Here is a 21,610-nt window from a genome sequence, read left to right on the forward strand (position 1 = left end):
CCACGGCTAGAGGGGAGGCTGCTGGAGCAACGGGCTGGGAAGATGACACATAGGTCCGTAGGCGGGATGGCCAGCGGGGAACATTCTGAGTGTCTAGCCTGAGCCCTCACCCAGTGACTCCTGGGGCCTATAACGTCTGCATGTGCCCAAGCGTCTTTTAGACTCAAGCTGTCCCTGACCCTTCGCTTTGTTCTCTCCTCAGCTGTCCCGTTGTGGTAACGTGCGGACACCAGACCTGGACACGGGCTCCAGTAATGGTCGGCCGACGCCGTACACAGAGACGCTACCACCGCCCTGCTCGACCTCGCTGGGTTGCACTAACCCTCTTAGCCAGCACAGCGCCCCGGGCGCTCACTTTGATCCTCCACCAGCCCTAGGCTGGGTCGGGGAGGAGCTTCTGCATGTGAGATCGCTGGCACCGAACAAGCGCTGCCCCCAGGGCAGCGTGACAGGCTCTGGGAGAAGACCCTGTTAAGCACTGCCCTGTCTTACATGTGCCACTCACTGGTCATGGGCAGAGAGGAAAGACATCCTCAGCCTGTGAGCTACAGAACGGTTAAAGCCTGGAACCCAGCATCAGGACGCCTGGGTTCTTTTGCTACTGGCTGGCAGCGGGACCTGGGGCAAGGCTCTTGCCTTTTGTGCCTCAGTTTCCTCATTTATGCAACTGGACCCATCTCGTGTCGGGGGAGGGAAGGTGTGCAAGGTTCATTGAATGCAGGGAAGGCGGGGTGGCTCAGGGGAAAGTGTTTATTATTTGGGTCATGGGCCTGATCCCGGGACGATGGCAAACCCCACAGCAACTCTCCCGCTCCTTGGCTCTCCCCACAGGGATTGGAGGTGCTGAAACAACAGATCCTGGTTGTCACTATGCCACACACGACGACACAGAACAATCACGGAGCTGGCCGGCACATAACTCTCATCCTCCTGCTCTAACGACAAAGGGTCCTGCCTCGTGAGCTAAATGAGAATCTCCATTAGCACTGGAGAGGCTATGACACACAGCTGAGGATGGCGGATTCCCTGCAGTAGAAGGCAGTTGTACACAGGTCATTGCAGCAGCACCCCCACAAAGCAAGACAGGCGGGCCAGCCCGCAGGATCAGCAACATGCGTGACGCTAGCAATCACGTCGTCGACGCGGGATAAATCACCAGCAGCGCCACAGCAGCTCATGTAAATTGCAGGCACGAAATAGGGAGCCCTTGGCACGTGTGTTGGGCAAACTGCCAGCCCCTGTGTGGATTTCACCTGCCCAGCCCAGGGGATAGTCAGCGCTCAGCTCTTTATCTCTGTCCGTGTGGGCCTTTTTAGTGTATCCCGGCATCTGAACGGGGGGGGGGGGGGACGGGACGGGATGGACGGGACGGGAGACTAGCACCCCTTGAAATTCTACAGCTCCTTCCACGGCAAAAGCTCCCAGAGCGTTGGATGAGCAGCACCATCAAAATGCAGCTGCCTCTGGAGTGGAGCACCCAACTCCCACACAGCAGTGCAGGGAGACCTGATCTCTCTAGGTCAGGGCTAAAGGGCATCAGTGGGGGAGGGCTGCGTTCCTACTATGCCCGTTCTGTGGCCAGAGGACATCAGTCTCTGGGGTCACTGAAACCGGTGCCTTTGAGGAGCACTCGACCTCCATAAAACAACGATGAGTAACTCCTCGGTGGGCGGCCTGGCTCTGCAGCTGCCGGGGCTCTCCTCCAAGAGGCTGGGCACCGAAGGAGAGTTAGCGCCTGGGGAAAAGAAGCCTAGAAATCCAGACCGTGTTTTAAAGCTGTATTCACAGGACACCGCTGCCATGACATTACAGTCCCAGAGAAGGAGTGCGAGGACTAGACGCTACTGGGCCTTCTCCTGCCACTGACCTAGGAACCTCACACGGCCAATGCCTGGCACAGTTGGGGGGGCATTAACCAGATATATCTAAGTGCCCTGGCGGGTCTCGCCCCCCCATGCATGGCAGGGGCACATTCAGCAGCAGGACTGGTGGGGTCCTGCCTGGTGCAGCCCGCTGCACATGTGTTCCACCTGGCCATGCCCTGCCCGTCAGCTGTACGGCCATGGCACAATCTGCCACACGGCAGGGGCATCTCGACCCGGATGAGCCTGGTGCACACACCCACCCAGGGCCGTGCCCTGCGCTCCCAGCAGGGGCCTCTCCCCCGGCAGGCAAACGCTCAAAAGGCACAAAGATTATTCGGGCTGACAAACGAACTCCTTGGTTCGCATGGCGGAGCGGGCTGAGCTCAGGGGATCAGATCCCGCCCCCCAGCCCTGCTTTGCCATTGCCCGTGTGGAATCAGATCAGGGATTGGACTGCACCGGGGATGCCCCCAGGCACAGTTTAGAACCACCGAGCAGAGGCAGGAAGGGATGAGAGGAGACAGTCGCTCAGTGGCTCACTCCTGGGGGAAAGTGCCCAGGGGTCTTGTCTGGAGCCCACAAGGGTGACGTCTATGGCTCTTGGCTTGGCATGACTGCCCAGGCCACGGAGATGGTGCTCCCTGGTGTCCCAAGGGGCCATCCACTATTCCCAAAGCAGCCCCCTCTCCTCGTCCCACTGCAGTTAACGGGATATGGCCACGGGCTGCGCTGGGTCCGGGACCTCACTCCTCTCCCGCTCGGGCAGAGTTAGCCTCAGTCGCCTGTGGGAGGCACCGATTGGGCAGAGCCGAGACCCGGCTCACTAACCCCTTGGGTACGTCTGCACTGCACACTAAGCCCTGGCTCGGACTCGGGCTGGAGCCGAGCTCTGCTTCCGTCCACACATGCGAGCCTGACTAGGGTCAGCAAGCGTCCTAGGGCCCTGCTGGGGGTGGGTCAGAGTCCAAGTCCTGCTGGGACTCGGGCTCAGCCCCATCCTTCTGCAGTGTGGACGCAGCTCAGGCCGCAGACCCGGGTCAGAAGCGCTGCGCCAGGCCGTGCGGACGCATTAGCGTGGCCGAGAGACCTGGCTCCAGGCTTACAATGCAGCGTGGCCGCTCAAGCGCATTGGAAACGCCGAATCCTCACGCCCGGGCCCCCAGACGCAAGAGTGAGCCTGTCACCCCCTGCCTCAGGGTTAAGTGCCAGGCACAAACTGCTCCTCCTCCTCCTGAACGTCCCATCGCCGGAGTCCGGTGGGTACGTCCGCCCTCCGCAGGCACGACGGGCCCGTTCCTCAGACGCTGGCCCAGCAGCCTCCCGCTCCCGCTGTCTGAGATAGAAAACTTGCCCTTGGTTTTCTAATCTTCCTTTTACACAGCGTCAGCGTCCTGCGAAGTGCCCCGGCTGCCGTTGCTAGTGGAGGCGGAGGTCTTTGGAGAGCAGCCGGTGCAGCGTCTAACCCCACCTCTGCCCCTCCGGGACCTTGTCCACCCTCCAGCCCTGGCTGCTTCGGTCCTTGGGAGCCGAACAGTAGCAGCAGGGCCCGGGCAGGGCTGCAGATAAAGGAGGGGCTGGTGTCCTCTCTGGATTCCTCCTCCGCAGCCCAGCATCATGCTGAGCCCTATTTCCAGAGCACCACCTTCTTCGCCTGGTCCACACTCACAACGCACTGGCCCGAGAAGCACCACGCCACGGCATTCACGGAGGCCCTGGATGGGGGACAAGGACACAGGCAAGGAGAATTAACAGGATGCTAACAAGGGCCCACCCTTCCCATCTGGGGCTCTCTAGTAGTGCCATGGGGGTAGAGATGCTGTTATCCCAGTGAGGCACGGCTAAGTTAAGTGGCTAAGTTAAGTGGCTTGGCCAAAGCCCTGGAGGGCTTGGGCCAGAGTAGAACGCAGGAGTTCCTGGCTCCCAGTCCTGCGCTCACACCACTCTCCCGTCAGCAAACGAGGAGTAGTTACCCCAGGAACGATGGGGATAGTATGACAGTCAACTGAGGGGGCAGATCTGTGAATGGCGTAAACCAGCACAGCTTCACTGGCCCCTGATTTACTCCTGCTGAGGATCTGCCCAAGGTATTGCAGAGGCAGGGTCGCCTAGTGTCTGGAGCACCTGCACAGGAGTTCGGAAACCTGGGTTCTAGTCCTGGCTCTGCCACTGGCCTGCCGGGTGACCTTGGGCAGGTCACCTCATCGCCCGGTGCCTCAGTTTCCCCATCAGTGATATTAGCTTTCTCAAATGGGGAAACCGAGGCACGGAGAAGTTAAGCGATCACGTATTGAGTTGGTGGAAGAGCAGGGCAGAGAAGCCAGGCGTCCTGGCTCCCAGTCCCCTCCCTTAACCACTGGGTCGCCCTGTCCTCCTCCCTAGGAGGCAATAACACGAACCCAATCACCCAGCACCCAGATCTGTAAAGCTTCCCCTGTGGATTAAAGCACAGCCCACGTGCAAGTCTTGGGGCCGGGGATAAGGACGTGGGCATGGGGAGGATCCCACAGTACAGCCTGCAGCACAACTGGACCCTTGGAAAGGAGATGAAGACTGCAGGGATGGGCCCGTGAATCATAGAATCACAGAATCTCAGGGTTGGAAGGGACCTCAGGAGGTATCTAGTCCAACCCCCTGCTCAGAGCAGGACCAACCCCAACTAAATCATCCCATCCAGGGCTTTGTCAAGCCTGACCTTAAAGACCTCTAAGGAAGGAGATTCCACCACCTCCCTAGGTAACGGATTCCAGTTCCTCACCACCCTACTAGTGAAAAAGTTTTTCCTAATGTCCAACCTAAACCTCCCCCTCTGCAACTTGAGACCATTGCTCCTTGTTTTGTCATCTTCTACCACTGAGAACAGTCTAGATCCATCCTCCTTGGAACCTCCTTTCAGGTAGTTGAAAGCAGCTATCAAATCCCCCCTCATTCTTCTCTTCTGCAGGCTAAACAATCCCAGTTCCCTCAGCCTCTCCTCATAAGTCATGTGTCCCAGCCCTCTGATCATTTTCGTTGCCCTCTGCTGGCCTCTCTCCAATTTGTCCACATCCCTTCTATAGTGGGGAGACCAAAACTGGACACAATATTCCAGGTGTGGCCTCACCAGTGCTGAATAGAGGGGAAGACTCCTTTCCCCGTCATGTTATTCTCCCAGGGGACCTTGCCCATCAGTTCCCTGAGGGAGTCGAAGTCTGCTTTTCTGAAGTTCAGAGTCTCTGTTCTACTGCTCTCCTTTCTTCCTTGTGTCAGGATCCTGAACTCGACCATCTCATGGTCAATGCCTCCCAGGTTCCCATCCACTATTGCTTCCTCTACTATTTCTTCCCTGTTTGTGAGCAGCAGGTCAAGAAGAGCTTTTCCCCTAGTTGGTTCCTCCAGCACTTGCACCAGGAAATTGTCCCCTACACTTTCCAGAAACTTCCTGGATTGTCTGTGCACTGCTGTATTGCTCTCCCAGCAGATATCGGGGTGATTAAAGTCACCCATGAGAACCAGGGCCTGCGATCTAGCAACTTCTCTTAGTTGCTGGAAGAAAGCCTCATCCACCTCATCCCCCTGGTCTGGTGGTCTGTAGCAGACTCCCACCACAACATTACCCTTGTTGTTCATACTTCTAAATTTAATCCAGAGACACTCAGGTTTTTCTGCAGTTTCATACTGGAGCTCTGAGCAGTCATACTGCTCTCTTACATACAACACAACTCCCCCACCAGGGAGGGGGGATCCGTGGGGGCTGTTGGGACCCCATCACACACTCACTATGGTGGAAACAGCTTCACCCCCACTCTCTAAAGCTCCCCAGTGTCCTGTGCACTAACCCTGCACCCCGTTTTCTCGGGCTCTGGCTGAGCAGGGGTTGCATCCGCCCCTCCCCCAAAATGTGGGCCCCTCCAGGGTGCCCTAGACAGGCCTTTCTACAAAGCCTCTTTCCCAGGCTCCCTGGCCCCGCCAGCCCACTCCCCCTAATGCACCTGAGAATCACAGAATATCAGGGTTGGACGGGACCTCAGGAGGTATCGAGTCCAACCCCCTGCTCAAAGCAGGACCAACCCCAACTAAATCATCCCAGCCAGGGCTTGGTCAAGCCGAGCCTTAAAAACCTCTAAGGAAGGAGATTCCACCACCTCCCTAGGGAACCCATTCCAGTGCTTCACCACCCTCCTAGTGAAATAGTATTTCCTAATATCCAACCTAGACCTCCCCCACTGCAACTTGAGACCATTGCTCCTTGTTCTGTCATCTGCCACCACTGAGAACAGCCGAGCTCCATCCTCTTTGGAACCTCCCTTTCAGGTAGTTAAAAGCAGCTATCAAATCCCCCCTCACTCTTCTGCAGACTAAATAACCCCAGTTCCCTCAGCCTCTCCTCGTAAGTCATGTGTCCCAGCCCTCTGATCATTTTTGTTGCCCTCTGCTGGACTCTCTCCAATTTGTCCACATCCCTTCTGTAGTGGGGAGACCAAAACTGGACGCAATATTCCAGGTGTGGCCTCACCAGTGCTGAATAGAGGGGAATGATCACGTCCCTCAATCTGCTGGCAATGCTCCTACTAATGGAGCCCAATAGGCCTTTGGCCTTCTTGGCAACAAGGGCCCACTGCTGACTCCTATCTAGCTTCTCGTCCACTGTAACCCCTAGGTCCTTTTCTGCAGAACTGCTGCTTAGCCAGTCGGTCCCTAGTCTGTAGCAGTGCCTGGGATTCTTCCTTCCTAAGTGCAGGACTCTGCACTTGTCCTTGTTGAACCTCATCAGGTTTCTTTTGGCCCAATCCTCTAATTTGTCTAGGTCACTCGGGACCCTATCCCTACCCTCCAGCATATCCACCGCTCCCTCCAGTTTAGTGTCATCTACGAACTTGCTGAGGGTGCAATTCATCCCATCCTCCCGATCATTAATAAAGATGGTGAACAAAACCTTGATCGACTGTGTCCCAGGAGCCTGGTCTGTTCCCGACTGGGCCGTTGTGCTGTATTCCTTCCCCTCGGGACCGGCCAGAGCAGGCTCCCCTCCCTCCTGATCTGACCCCCTGCTGCCTCCGGTGCTGTCCCGTCCCCAGGATCCTGGTTTAATGCACTCAGCCTAGCCCCTTTAGCAGAGCAACCTGCCCTACAGGCCAGCGGAGCATCACCTGTGCTCCCCAGACAGGATCGTTTCCAGCTTCCCGCTCTCCATGTTCCAGAGGTAGAGGGCGCCATCCGAGGAGCCCACCAGCGCGTAACTCTTATCAGGGCTAGACGGGGGACAAGGAACAGAGAAGAGTGTAAGCTCAGCATGCAGAGACTCCTCCGCTGGTTCTTTGACACTGGCACATGACATTGGGACTCCAGTCCAGAGAGGCACAGAATCCACCCCAGGGTTTGGGAGCTCTATCCAGAGAAGTACATTGAGACAAGAGAGTGCAGCAAACCTGTGGAACTCCCTGCTGCAGGAGGATGCTGCTTAACCAAAAGGGCTGGAGAGTTTTAGAGTTTCTAATGGCCACAGCTCTGCAAGCCCGGGGCAGACAAAGGGTAGCTGCAGCCCACATTGCAGGCTGTTCATTCATCACCCGCAGGCACCAGCAAAGAATCTTGGGAACCTCCCTCTCCCTCAAAAACAGCCGGAAAGAAAATCGAGGAGCAGGTGGGAGACAACCGCTGTCTCAAGGACAGCAGAATAGCCACGGCAACAAGCAGAAGCCATCCACCTAGAGCGTGCGATGGAGCTGGGAGCCAGCTGCCTGGCCTAGAGACGGGGAAGAGCCATTGCAAGCTCACCTCTGGGAGGCCTGGGGGGGCCGGTGAGCTTGCCACTGCAAGGGAGCAGGGGTGGAGCAGCAGGGCAGATCCCCAGCTGAAGAGCCCGTGTGCTGGGAAACTGCCCTTTGGCTGTTCAGGAGAATGCAGGGCCCTGCTCTTGGCGGGATGCAGGAGGAGCTGCTCATGGGGAAAGCTGCCAGCAGCCTCCCAGGGGCTCCCCCCGGCTCCTGGGATTCCTCCTCCAGGGTCAACCTGCTGGCACCCCGGTCAGGGTCAAGAGCAGGGTAGGGTCTATACAGCCCAGAAAGGGAGCAACGAGACCCCTTTTCGCCTCCACCTCCCACCCCGTCCATAGCTTGGGCTGGGCGGTGACGGGGGCGGGGGTGGAGACAACTTCCCACACCGAGATCCTGCCACAGCCACAGACTGGGGTGTGAGCAGAGTTCAGGTCAGGAGCCAGGGGCACTGGCTGGGCCGGGGGTGGTGACGCCCAGGACTGGGATAGCAGGGTCCGTGGGGCAGGAGCCAGGGGCACTGGCTGGGCCAGGGGTGGTGACGCCCAGGACTGGGATAGCAGGGTCCATGGGGCAGGAGAGAGGGGCACTGGCTGGGCCAGGGGTGGTGACGCCCAGGACTGGGATAGCAGGGTCCATGGGGCAGGAGAGAGGGGCACTGGCTGGGCCGGGGGTGGTGACGCCCAGGACGGGGATAGCAGGGTCCGTGGGGCAGGAGCCAGGGGCACTGGCTGGGCCGGGGGTGGTGACGCCCAGGACTGGGATAGCAGGGTCCGTGGGGCAGGAGTGAGGGGCACTGGCTGGGCCGGGGGTGGTGACGCCCAGGACTGGGATAGCAGGGTCCGTGGGGCAGGAGCCAGGGGCACTGGCTGGGCCGGGGGTGGTGATGCCCAGGACTGGGATAGCAGGGTCCGTGGGGCAGAAGTGAGGGGCACTGGCTGGGCCGCGGGGAGGACGCTTGCCCATTATGTGCCTGCACTATGCCCGGCTCGCTGACACTGTGGGTCCTTCTCTCACAATAACCCAGAGCTGTGTCAACGGACGGGCTGGGCTTGGCGCTGCAGATCCCCAGCTCCGTTCACAACCATGTGCCCTCGTGCGAGGAGTCCCCCTCCCGGTGACCCCTGTGGGGGTGTCTCCTTTACCACCCTGCGGGAGGGCCAAGCCTGCGCGACGCCGCGTACAGCTCCGAGCACAGCCAGCACCCCCACCCCCGCTCACCTGAAGATCGCCTTCGTCCAGTCCGAGCCGCACCTGAAGCCGTCGGCCCTGCAGACACAAACTGTCCCTGGTGAACGTGCATCGCCCCCTCGCGAAAGGCAACAGCTCCCCTAGTGACACGCCCGGGGCCGGGGCCCAGACAGGCTCCGCTGCTCAATACAAGCCGCCCGGGGAGAGCTGCTGGCTTGTGGGGCAAAGGGCCAGGCTCTGGGTTCAGACACGAGATCCCTGCAACCTAAGGGACCCAACACTCCGGCTTCCACGCCCTGGGCAGCCAGCTCCAGACGCGGGCGCGCGGGATGGCGCCAGCTTCTTCTGACAGGGTAACGCCAGCATCTCTGCCAGCCCACGAGGACACTGGGTGGCATCACCCACTTGGGCCTAGCCCCCGGCAGGCTCAGACAGCCGCTCGCCCAGCCGTGATGTGGAAGAGGGGGCACTCCAGGCCTCGCCCAGCATAGGCCCTCTCTCCTGGAGGAGCAGTGCGACTGGCTCTGGAGGGGCGGCTTCGCTGAAGGGAGGGTGCTATGGGCTCAGGGCAGGCAGGACGCAGAGCTGGACTCAATTCCCAACTCTGCCACTGGCCCTGCTGGATGACCCTGGGGAAGTCACTCCCCCCGTGCCTCAGTTTCCCCCGGAGAACGCTGCCCTATCAGCAGCCTGAGGACTGGTGCGAGCCGCGGCTGCTAAGACAGATCAGGGCAGGAAGGAGGGGTGCCTGAGCAGGACAGGGGGAGAGAATAGACCCAGTCCTGGAAGGGTGGCAGAGAACCTTTCAGGAGGGGACAGTATTACACCCACGGGGGGGTCAGTCAGGCCAGGCCTGGCTCAGGCTCTCAGGGTTAGGGTCCCACCCACCACTCACCGGAACACCTGCCGGACGTTGTTCATCTTCAGGTCGATGACCTTCAGGGTGTTGTCCCTGGAGCAGCTCAGCAGGTGCATCTGGTCCTGGCTGATGTGGAGGGAGGTGACCTTCCCCTCGACCGGGATCACCTCCGTGCATCGGGGCCCCCTGGAGCGCGCCAGACAAGGGGCTCGTTAGCGCGCCAGCGACTTCGCCGTCCCGTGGAGAACCCACCGGGGGGCTGCCCGCTCCCGACGGCCCGCGTGGATCAGAACCACCATGTTCCATTCGAATCCCCCCTTCCAGGACTCCCACACGCCAGAGACTGTCAGTTACATTCTGTCCCTGCTAACCTAGGAACCGCCCGGCTCCATTATGGGAGTTAATTACCCGGACAGATCCGTTGCTAGGGAACGGACGAGAGCCCTCCCCACTCAGCGGTGAAGGAACCCGCTGAGCAGCCAAACGCCCGGCCACTCTGGATTGTGACCCACCCGCTGCGGTGCACGCCGGCCGCCTTGCCCGTCCCACCCCCCGGGGCTGCCCAGGGAACAAGGCACCGAGTGCGCCAGAGACAATCGCACAGAGACATTGAGTGACTTGTGCAGGGAGCCACGACTCTCCCAAGTTCCAGTCCAGAGCCGTAACCACCAGGTCATCCCAGAAAGGCCGGTCTGAGAATATCCACTCACTGCTTAGCAGCCCACTGAGGGGCAGCAAGGCCTACCGGACGGAGCACAGGCCCCCGAGTGACTCCTGAGTTCTAACCCCGGCTCCGACACCGATTCCCTCCGTAGCCCCTGGGTGAGGCACTTAGCCAATCTGTGCCTCAGTTTCCCCGTATGTGAAACAGGGAGAATGAACAGCGCCCTCGCTGGGTAAGCTGATCCCAGGGCGGACAGGTCTGAAGTCAGGCAGGGAGGTGTTTCTAGAATGGTAGGACAGTGTTTTATCCTGCTTGTTTCCCCAGTGCCAAGCAAAGGGGCCCAGAGACCCCAAGGCCCAGCTGGTGGCCTTGCCTGGCAGCTACCTTGCCCAGGGAGGGGAGTCACCTGCTGTCCCAGAAGCGGATCTTCTTGTCGTGGTGGCCGCTCACGATGACGTTGTCACAGCACACCACGTCGTTGCAGTAGGAGAAGACGTTGATGGTCCTGCAGCCTGTGGGGACAGCACGGCCGTGAGTGACGGGGGGGTGGGCGAGGCTGGCAGGGCAGTGCCAGGGCACCGGGGGCTCCGCTATGGGCCGCGCTAACTCCCAGGGAAGACCCTTTACCCACAGGGAGAACGCTGACCGTTCATAAGGGAGCACTGTGCCCGGCAGCACCACCCGTTGACCCCCTGGAACGGCCCACACCGCCCAGGGGAGCTGGGCCCGGCATTGGGTCCCATGCACCGGACCCGAGTTCAAATCCCGGACAACGAGCTCACCTGGGACGGGCTGGGTTTGTTCTCAGCATGAACCACTCGATGGCTCGGTGCCTGGGGCACTCCCTGCTCAGGGCGGCCTGGCCCAACCACGGCTACCCTCATCCTGCCCCCGGCTCCCGCTGTGGGTTTGTCCAATGGGGCCCTGATCTAATGCCCCTTCGAGGGCGATCGCAACGTAACTAGCAGCCCTGGGGCTGGAAAGGCCAGAGCTGAATTCCAAGAATGGGGTGGGGAGCCGCAGCCAGGGCTGGGGAAATCCAGGGCTGGCATGATGGCAGGTCCTGCAATGGCACAGCAGCTCCCCGGATTTCCCGGGAGGGTCCCCCACAGCGAGAAGGCCCAACGTTCCTTCACGGAGCAGTTCTCTACCCGCAGGCGAGGTGCGAACAGACAAGGGACACCGAACTCCCAGCACCGGCCCGCCCCCAACTCTCTAGTCTAGTTAGGTGGCTACTTGGCTCCCACCACGGCCACAGCCCACCAGTGGCCACGGCGCTGCCTGCTCCTAGCGCCCTCCTCCGAGGCCTGCAGCGCTCTGCAAATACGGCAGCCCAAAGCCAGGCGGCCAGCTCTGGTCCCCCACCCTGTCTGTTGATCCACCTGCTCCAGCTTGTCCTAACGCCAGCGTGCGAACCCCCTGGGGCAGAGACTCTCCTCATTTCACTGCCCAGGACAATGCCCCCAACCGGGCCCTCTAGAGGCCATTTCCCTTGGGGAAACTGAGGCACGGGGCAGTGGAGCACATTGGCCAGTGGATGGCAGGGCTGGGAACTGAAGCCAGGCCCCCGACTTGAGTCCTGTGCCCTGCCCACGGGACCACACTCTCCCTCCTATGCCTGCGCCACCCAGCCACTGATAGCCAGAGCTTTTCTTCCCCCAGGGAGGCATTTCATCCATCGAGTGGAGGAAAGCGCAGCCAGCATGAGTCCTGGGCGGTCAGGTGATCAGCCATGACTGCTCCTCTCCCTCGTCTTTCCACGGCCCCTGGCCCCAGTTAAAAAGCCACCGCATGGAAGCAACAGAGCCGAGTCAATTCATCGCCATCCAAGCCCGTGAGGAGGGTACGTCCCCATCCACCGGCCGGGGCATGACTTTGAGCCTGTCAGGCCTTGGGGACAGGGACTGTCTCTTCCCTGCGTGCCCAGAGCCCAGCACAACAGGCCCCAACGGGGATCGGAGCCCCGGGGAATTACTGTGATCGAAACAGTCCCTTAGCCGGCTTTTCCAAGACACGCAGGGCGGGCTGTCCCTGCTGCGGGCCCATAAGAACCTGCCGTAACTGATCCACAGCCAGACCTCAGAGGTCCTGGGGGAACCACACGGTGCATCCAGGCTAGAACCCAGAACCGTCTGCTCCGAAGCACAAGCCTTGAACTAAAGGGGCATCTCCGGCAGCTGCCGTAGTATTAGCGACTATAACAGCCGCTGGACTAAGGCACGGGACCGGGAGTCAAGAGACCTGGCTTCCAGTCCCAGTTCTGCCACAGACCCGCTGTGACCCTAGGCAAGTCACGCCCCCAGTCGGTGCCTCAGTTTCCCCATTCAGATTGTAAGCTCGTTGATGCAGGGAACTGCCTCGCACTCTGTGGCTGTGCATGAACCTAGCCTAGACCACACTGACAGGGGCGGCTACAGGCACCGGCGCTCCAAGCGCGTGCCTGGGGCGGCAAGCCGCGGGGGGGCACTCTACCGGTCGCCGCTAGGGCGGCAGGCAGGGTGCCTTCAGCGGCTTGCCTGCGGAGGGTCCGCTGGTCCCGCGGCTTCAGCGGACCCTCCGTGCTTGAGGCGGCAAAATGTCTAGAGCCGCCCCTGCCCACTGCAATACCATAATCATCCCCTGCCAGCAGTGGACAAACGCACACTTGATACACCCCCTAGTGGAGGTCGCTGGTGAGACACAGGACACTACACCCGACAGAGTCTCATAGACTTTAAGGTCAGAAGGGACCATTATGATCATCTAGTCTGACCCTCCTGCACAACGCAGGCCACAGAATCTCACCCACCCACTCCTGTAACAAACCCCAACCTATGTCTGAGCTATTGAAGTCCTCAAATCGTGGTTTGAAGACCTCAAGGTGCAGAGAATCCTCCAGCAAGTGACTCGTGCCTCTCACTGCAGAGGAAGGTGAAAAACCCCCAGGGCTTCTGCCAATCTGCCCTGGAGGAAAATTCCTTCCCGACCCCAAATATGGCGACCAGGTAAACCCTGAGCATGTGGGCAAGACTCACCATGGGAAAGGCTAAGTCGGTTACTTACAGGCCCCTTTGCACAGGTCCCACTCTTTGACTGTCCTGTCCCGACTGCCCGTCACCGCTTGCAGGCGGGTGGAGCGGAATTTGGCAGCCGTCACTTTGTCAGCATGGCCCGTGAGCGTCTCCTAGACAACACAACAGCTGGGGATGTTAAGGGGTTTAGGAGTTGGTTTTTTTTCCATTTTATTTTCTTCCCAATAATCTAATTTTAAAAAATAAATCAAAACAAGGAAAATGACACACAACGGGCCTGTTACAGAAAAGTCAGCCAGTTATGGACTCGCAGAACAAAGCCCAACCCTGCCCCCTGCTGGAATTGTTGCAGAACTGAAATGGATTGTGTTGTTTTTTTTAATTACTTAAAACATTACAATCTCTCTGCAATTCCAAATAATGAATCCAATACACAGACTCCTAGACTTCAAGGTCAGAAGGGACCATCGTGATGATCCAGTCTGACCTCCTGCATGCTGCCGGCCACAGAACGTCACCCACCCACTCCTGTAATAGACCCCTAGTCTCTGGCTGAGTTACTGACGTCCTCGGATCATGGTTTAAAGCCTTCAAGTAAGAGAATCCACCATTTACACTAGTTTAAACCTGCAAGTGACCTCATGCTGCAGAGGAAGGTGCCTGTTAGAAACCTTCATCTCATTTCAAGCCTAACCTTGTGGATGGCCAGTTTATATCCATTTGTTCTTGTGTCCACACCAGCCCTTAACTTAAATAACTCCTGCCCCACCCTGGTGTTTATCCCTCTGATGTATTTACAGAGAACAATCATCTCTCTCCTTAGGCTAAACAAGCCAAGTTCCTGGAGCCTCCTTGCATGAGATAGGTTTTTCAATTCCTCGGCTCATCCTAGTAGCCCTTCTCTGTACCTGTTCCAGTTTGAATTCACCTTGCTTAAACACGGGAGACCAGAACTGCACACAATACTCCAGATGAGGTCTCACCAGTGCCTTGTATAACGGTACCAACACCTCCCTGTCTCTGCGGGAAACACTTCGCCTGATGCATCCTAAAGCTGCACTAGCCTTTTTCATGGCCACATCACATTGGTGGCTCATAGTTACCTTGTGATCGACCAAAACACCCAGGTCCTTCTCCTCCTCTATGGGCAGGCGGGGGTTGGAAGCAGCGGCAGAAGACTTGGGAGCTAGTTCTCAGTTACGCTAAAGCTCCTTTCTGTTCCCAGAAACAGGTGGGAGGACCTGCTTTCGGCCCTCGGCTCAGGGGCACAGCTAGAGCGCACAGCACCACAGCTATTCTTGGGGAAGCAGAGCGCGAGACAGAACAGCCCTGAGGCTGCTCTAGTGTACGCCAGGGACCAGCCAGTCCGGCTGCAACAGATCCTCAGCCAGGCTCGCGTGGCTCCAGAACACAGGATGCACCAAGGTGGTTTGAAGCTCCGCCCCAGCAGGAATGGGGCTACCCAGCTTGACGCCCTCACTTTCTAGCCTCAGCTCTGCTACCAACCGAGCCTGGGAGCCTGGCCGCCGGCGTGCTGCGAGAACCCCGCGCTGAGCCGCCCCTGCAGGAAGGGGCGCGGAGCCTAGATCTGACCGCCGTGGGCAGCCCCGGGGGACCGATCTGCCTGTGCAGCCTGGAGACAGTCACTGAAATCCAAGGCCTGAAAGCTTCACTGGTGATGCCCGTTCCGTGCGAGGGGCCGGCGCCACGCCAGCAGGGAGGGGTGGAATGTGCAGAGCCGTGGCCGGGAAGCGCCCGCGTGGGAAGGCTCAGCTGGGCTCTTGTTTAGGCTCCGCCCGCAGATGCATGTATAGGGACAGCAGCAAAGAATCCTGTGGCACCTTATAGACTAACAGACGTTTTGCAGCATGAGCTTTCGTGGGTGAATACCCACTTCTTCGGATGCAAGTGCTTTTACAGAACCAGACTAACACGGCTACCCCTCTGATACTTGTATAGGGACAGTCACTCCAAACCCCGGAGCTGCTGGCCCGGCGAGGCTTGGGAAACGGCTCCGTGTTCTTCCAGGCCCGGATCCTCTACCGGGGTGAATCAGCGCAGTGCTTGCAATTTACACCAGCGGAGCCGCTGGCCCCGGTGCCTTTGACAGCAGCTGCAGCAGGGCTGGGGGGGGGCGGGGAACTATTTTAAATGACTGCACCAGACGTGGGTGGGGATTCCCGCGCCTCACCCAGAGGCTCTGAAGCCCAGAGCCTCCCAGGTATCTCAGCTCCCAACTCCCCCGGGTTTCATCGGAAGCTGGGAGCCTAGACAACTCGGCAGATCTGGGCCGCAAGCACCTACGACCCTGCCTGAAGCCAGCGGGCTCTCCAGGGCGCAGCTCCTCCCAGGATCAGGCCCTGGGATCACAGCGTGTCATGCCAGTCTCTGCCAGCTCAGACAGCACAGTCCCCAGCGGGGTCTCAGCGCCAGCTGCAAGGCACCGGGCCGGTATTAAAGCCACCGGGCAGCCCGGCACGTTAATGCAACTCCATCCCTGCAGGAATCCTGCCTCTCCCCCAGCTGTCGCTCCCCTCCCAGCTTGCCCTCCCCTACCAGCATTCAAGCCTGCTCCTCGCTGACCCACCCCACTGGTGGGAGCACAGGCCGGGGGAGGGGAGGCAGGACACATGGTGCATGCATCTCCCTGCTACCAGGAATTCCCTTCGGCCGCCAACCGCGTTGTGACGAAGTGGGACTGGTCTTACTGGGGTCTGTGAATGCTGTGTTGGTGCCTCAGTGTCCCCTATGCAGTTCTTAAGTATCTAGCAAAGCAAAAGGCCAGTGCACCTGAATGCCTGGCACCCTGTCTCCTAGCAACTGATGGCCTGGGCCCCTCCTCTGAAGGTGCTGGAGACAAAGGGGTCAGGTGACCTCCTGGCCCGGGAAAGGGGCTGAGCAGAGAGGAGGGGCCAGAGGGGGTTGGGCAGACTGGAGCTGGCTGGGGAAGGAAGGGAAGCACAGACAGGGCTCTGATTCCCCAATGGGGGCTGTGGGGCTCCTGGGGCCCCAAGATGGACCTAACAGGGGGGATCCTGTTATCTGTGCCTGCAAGACCTGTCCTGGACTGTGTTCCTGTCATCTAAATAAACCTTCTGCTTTACTGGCTGGCTGAGAGTCCTGGTGAATCGCAGGAAGCCGGGGGTGCAGGACCCTGACTCCCCCACACTCTGTGACACGCGTCCCCTCGCTGCTCATCCCTCGGGGCTACCCAGTGCCAAGGCAGCACCCCATTCCCACGCCCTCCATCCGTGCAGGGCTGCCCGTGGCCTGGCCCAGACAGACAAGTCCCACGGGTTACTAATGGCCGCTGCATTCAGCCCCAGGAGTCCTGTCCGCACAGAGACTGAGAATATCTTATATAAATCCATGGAACGCCCACATCTCGAATACTGTGTACAGATGTGGTCTCCTCACCTCAAAAAAGATATTCTAGCACTAGAAAAGGTTCAGAAAAGGGCAACTAAAATGATGAGGCGGTTGTGAAGGCTAGGACTATAACAATGTTTAAGAGGGAACTGGATAAATTCATGGTGGCTAAGTCCATAAATGGCCATTAGCCAGGATGGGTAAGAATGGTGTCCCTGGCCTCTGTTTGTCAGAGGATGGAGATGGATGGCAGGAGAGAGATCACTTGATCATTGCCTGTGGGGCACCTGGCATTGGCCACTGTCGGTAGACAGGATACTGGGCTAGATGGACCTTTGGTCTGACCCGGTACGGCCGTTCTTATGTTCTTAGAGGGGGCGACCAGCGACAGAAGCTTGGCCCCGGGGGATGGTCCCAAGAGCATGGCCAGGCTCTCACCACCTCTGAAGACCTACTGACCGCACAGGGGGGGCGTGACGTGGCCTCCGCCCACTAGGCACCGCTCTCATTCCCTGCCGGGGAACCCATGTGCTGGGGGCAGAGCCAGGCTCTCTGCAGTCACACAGCACCTCCCACCTGAGGGCCTCAAGCCCTGGGCTGGTACCCAGGGCCAAATTCTCTGCTGGCATAAAATGCAGCAAGGACAGCCTTGGGGCTAAGGCACAGGGTTGGGAGCCAGGACTCTGTTCCCAGAGGTGCTGGGGCAAGTCACTCCACCGCTTCGTGCCTCGGTTTCCCCCTCTCACACGGGGATGGCAGAACTGACTGACCGGAGTGGGGCCAGTTTACTGCCTCTTGCAGGGCCCCTGCCACACGTGCTAAATTCAGGAGAGCTCACAGGATTCATCTTCGAAGTATTCATGGGTGACCAGAAAGTCTCTGCCTGCCGACAGCATGTAGCTGCGGCCACCCTGCTGGTAGGTTACCCTGCCTGGCAGATCTGGGGTCAGAAGAACATCCTCAGGGTATCGGCAAGGAGCTGCGAGAGACTGGGGGCATGACACCCACCCCCAGATAACCCAGCGGACGTCACGCATCTGCTTCAGCTGAGCACGCTCCATGCAGCTGATGTGTGACAACAGGGGGCGATCCCTGGTGGCCCTCAGTCCCCTAGGTGTCTGGATCATTCCCCGGTCGGCAGGGGATATTTTCTTGCCCCCGCCCACCCCCAAAAGGCAGGGACCCAGACAAGACCCCGGGGCACTCACTTTGGATTTGCTGTCCCCGATATGCCACAGCTGCGCTGCGTTGTTGTACGACGCCGCCAAGATCTGGCAGCCCTGAAAGAGGAGGAAGAGGGAGATGACGGGAATAGGCCGGGGAGTGGCGGCGTGAGCCGGGGTTCCTGCCCTCGGCTGCACGCAGAGCCACCGGTCCTCGGCACCTGGGATCACAGGTCTGGCGACGCCACGTGTGCGCAGTCAGCGTGGTCCGTGCCGCGCCGTGGGGCGCTCCGGAATGTGGTTCCGGCTCCCCTCTGCCGGCCGCCTGGCTGCTCCGCGGCGTTTCACATGCTTTCAGTTGAGACCAGGACAAATGACTCCCGCACAGAACCGGCCCGCTGTTTTTCCTCGTCGTGGGGAATTCGCTTTGCCCGGGGCAGGCTGGATTCAGCCGCTGCCTCTCTAGCGTGAAGAGGCCCCCGCTGACCACGAGGAGACCAGTGCGATCATCTAGGCAGCCTGGATCTTCCACCTGAGCTGCCTCCTCCCAGGTATCTCAGCTCCCAACTCCCACGGGTTTCATCGGAAGCTGGGAGCCTAGACACCTCGGCAGATCTGGGCCGCAAGCACCTACGACTCTGCCTGAAGCCCGTGGGCTCTCCAGGGCGCAGCTCCTCCCAGGATCCTGCCCCAACTGCCTTGCAGCCTTTTCCCCTTCGGCTAGTCCCCTGGCTCATCCCCTTCCCCATGCTGTGGGGTGCCCCCTTCCTGGCCAGCCCCTCTCTCCCCCCACCATCAGGCCATGGGAGAACGGAGCCCAGCACAGGTGCCTGTAATGGGGAGGGGGTGGGAGAGGTGCAGCGGGACGAGTCTAGTTCAAACAGGAGCCAGTCGGAGGGGTTGCATGGTCTGTGCTGTACAGGAGGTCGGACCTCCCACAACGGTCCCCTCTGGCCTTGGAATCTACGAAGCCCCTGACCCTAACCCTGTCGCCACCGGGGCTGGGTGAAAACAGCCAACCCCGCTCTCTTCCCGGCCATTCACGCCCCTCCCAGCGGAGAGCCCCGTCCCAGAGGCACGGCCCGACCCTCCTGGACAGCGCCCGGCGAGCTACCGGCGCTCACAAAGCTGGGGGAGCCAACGAGGCTCTCGAAAGACCCCCGCCCCCGCCGGCTGACACCCGAGCACGGCTGGGGGCTGGAAGAAACCCGGGGTTTGAAAAACATTGGCTACGCTGGACCACCAGGCGCTGGCCATCCAAGCAATGGCTTCTCTCTGCCACCATCTAGTGCCCACGCTGTGCAATGGCTCCCGCTGGCTGCACGGCACCTCCAGTGCATGCTGATCCCAGCCAGACACAGACCCCGGGGCGGACTCCGCTATTCAAAGCGCCCTCCTGAAAGGTCCCCCTCCTGCTCCGCACCCCACCCCACCTCGGCCTGGAGCCTCCATTCCCCCTCCAGCTTCCCAGCAGCCTCCCTTCTCCTGCCCTGGGGTTCCTGACGCATCACAGTCTCCTTCCTGCATCCCCCGGGGCTTCCGAGCTGCTCAGAGAGCAGAGAGCATGGGGCTCTCCTGCAACCCCTGGAGAACTTGCGAGCTCTGCAAGAGCCGCTTCTCAGAGGCTTCTCCAGGAGCCGTGAGGAGTCAGGGGACCCGGTCACTAGGCCAGGCTCTGCCACCAATACGCTGTGAGGAAGCCACAGAGAACCACCAACCCTTCACTGGACTGGGCAAAAAACTCTGCAGGCCTCTGGCCTATTTTTTTCCCTGGCCCAGCTCCTCCACCTCTCCTCTGCCCTAGGAATGACTCCTGCCCCTCGTCAGCCTCCTCCTCGCGGTCGCAGCAGCCGGAGGAGCTGGTTGCCCGCAGCTGAGAGAGGCGGCCAGCAGGGAGACGAGAAAGGAAGAGCTGGCAGATGCACCATGCTCTGAGCACAGGGGCTGCGGCTGCCCCTGTCCCGGGATCCTGGCTCAGGACGGTCCCAGCCACACTGGGCCCGCCAGCAACGCCTCACTCACCGACGGGTCAAACTCGATGCTGGTGATGCTGCCGTTAGCCCCTTCCAAGGTCTGCAGGCTCTCCAGCCTCCCTGAGAGCAGACAGAAACAGCACGGTGATTAGCCCCAGGGGCAGCAGGGAGAGGCGGAACGATGCCAATTCCTGAGCCTCCGAGGCCCTGGGAGCGCTCGGCAGCTCTGAGAATCCATCGCTCAGAAGCTGGAGGCAGCCCAAGTCAGAGGCCACTTTAAAAAAACAGCCCTTGACCTCTCCGTGCCTCAGTTTCCCTCTCTGTGCAATAGGGGTTATTTACACAGCAATGTCTCTAAGCAGAGAACATCCCGGGCCCGGGGGATGCTTGGGTCTGAATTTCATGGCTCTGCCAGAGAAAGTGGAGCAGGAAAGGAAGCCCTGGGAGGGCAGCAGGTGTCTGGCTGTCAGGGTGGGGTCTGGTTCCAGGGCTGCAATGCCCCTGGAGATTTCGGGAAGGGGAAAGGAAAGGCTCTGGGTGTGCTGATGGGAAGGCGCTTAGAACAAGTGACGGAGTGACAGCTAAGTCAAGGCAAGACTCTGCAGTGACCTGACCCAGAGATCCCTGCCATCTGCCAGCTGGAATAAGCCTGTGCGTGCACATCCTACTGCGCCCGAGACCCAGGACACAACCGGCATGCTCCATAGCCTGCAGAGTGACAAGGGGGGGGCACACCAGAGCCTCCCACCAAGCTCCTCTTTGCTGGCCTAAATTGTATTGCTGCGTTCTATTTAGGAGCCGATGGGTTCCACCCCAGACATGGCTGCAGCAAAGTGAGGCTCTGTTAGACGGGGCAGGGAAGCGGCCTGAGATGTGTCTGGAGGAAGCGCACTACAGGACTGCACGCTCACTGTTGCAAAGGTTACGGAGAGGCAGGAAAGGGCTAGGCGGTCACAGGCCCTTGCAGGAGCGGGGACAGTCACTGGCGTGACAGGATTCACCACCCCGCACCAGGCTGTCTGCAGGGTGTTACCACCCGGCCGGCTGGTGAGCGCTCAGCCGCCCTCCCGCGTGGCAATGCCGCTCCCACGTTAACCTACGGCCCGGAGCAGCGAACGGCCCGTTGCTGTACCTCCGGCCACATTCCAGAGCCTGATGAGACTGTCGGCCCCGCCCGTGGCCAGCACGCCGGAGCTGGGACTGAACTTGACTGCGTTCACCTCGGAGAAGTGCGCCTCCTGGAGGAGAGAAAGGAGAACTGGTGAAACCGTGAGGGCGAACGTCTCCTGGGATCAGCGACCAGGTGCCACCCCTAATGCTTGGCGTGGCCAGGGCAGAGGGCATCGGCTCAGCACATTAACTCAGCCCTCTGCGTGGCCCTGCTTAGCAGTCACAGCCCCCGTCCCATCTCTGGCACCGGCGGAGCGTGGCGGATTGGCTGGTCCCAGCCAGGATAAGACCCCGCTACCATCAAGTGGGAAGAACTCGGGCAGTCGGGGACCCTGCTTTTGGCGATGGAAGCCCCGACCCCGGGGCAGTCCCAGCTGATGACTGCAGCCCTGGATGCATGTGGCCAAGGTTTGTCAGCCAGGTCTCCAGTGTCTTCTCAATCAGCTGGCCCAGCAGGTTCCATCCGCCTCCCACAACAAACCCCAGGGCCTGAGCCCCACGGGGCAGTTATTGCCAGAAGTCTCCAAATGGCTAATGGGCCATCGTTAGTTACCCGTAAGATCCAGGGGTCACCCGATAAAATGAATAGGCAGCA

At 59.9% G+C, this 21,610-nt stretch overlaps 1 protein-coding gene across 1 annotated transcript in view; it reads right to left on the reverse strand.

The window, feature by feature from the left end:
• Positions 1 to 535: 535 nt before the first annotated feature.
• The window catches only part of ATG16L2 (autophagy related 16 like 2), a 65,450-nt gene continuing 44,375 nt past the window's right edge, over positions 536 to 21,610 (reverse strand). Inside the window, exons 10-18 of the mRNA XM_045022956.1 lie at positions 20,978 to 21,083; positions 19,895 to 19,965; positions 17,918 to 17,989; positions 13,372 to 13,492; positions 10,736 to 10,841; positions 9,702 to 9,851; positions 8,837 to 8,884; positions 6,992 to 7,093; positions 536 to 3,577 (exon numbers count right to left, since the gene is read on the reverse strand). Coding sequence (XP_044878891.1) covers positions 3,490 to 3,577; positions 6,992 to 7,093; positions 8,837 to 8,884; positions 9,702 to 9,851; positions 10,736 to 10,841; positions 13,372 to 13,492; positions 17,918 to 17,989; positions 19,895 to 19,965; positions 20,978 to 21,083 — 864 coding nt within the window. The 3' untranslated portion in view covers positions 536 to 3,489. The remainder of the gene's footprint in view (positions 3,578 to 6,991; positions 7,094 to 8,836; positions 8,885 to 9,701; positions 9,852 to 10,735; positions 10,842 to 13,371; positions 13,493 to 17,917; positions 17,990 to 19,894; positions 19,966 to 20,977; positions 21,084 to 21,610) is intronic.

The sequence above is a fragment of the Mauremys mutica genome, chromosome 1 (assembly GCF_020497125.1).
Source record: "Mauremys mutica isolate MM-2020 ecotype Southern chromosome 1, ASM2049712v1, whole genome shotgun sequence".
Classification (NCBI taxonomy): Eukaryota; Metazoa; Chordata; order Testudines; family Geoemydidae; genus Mauremys; species Mauremys mutica.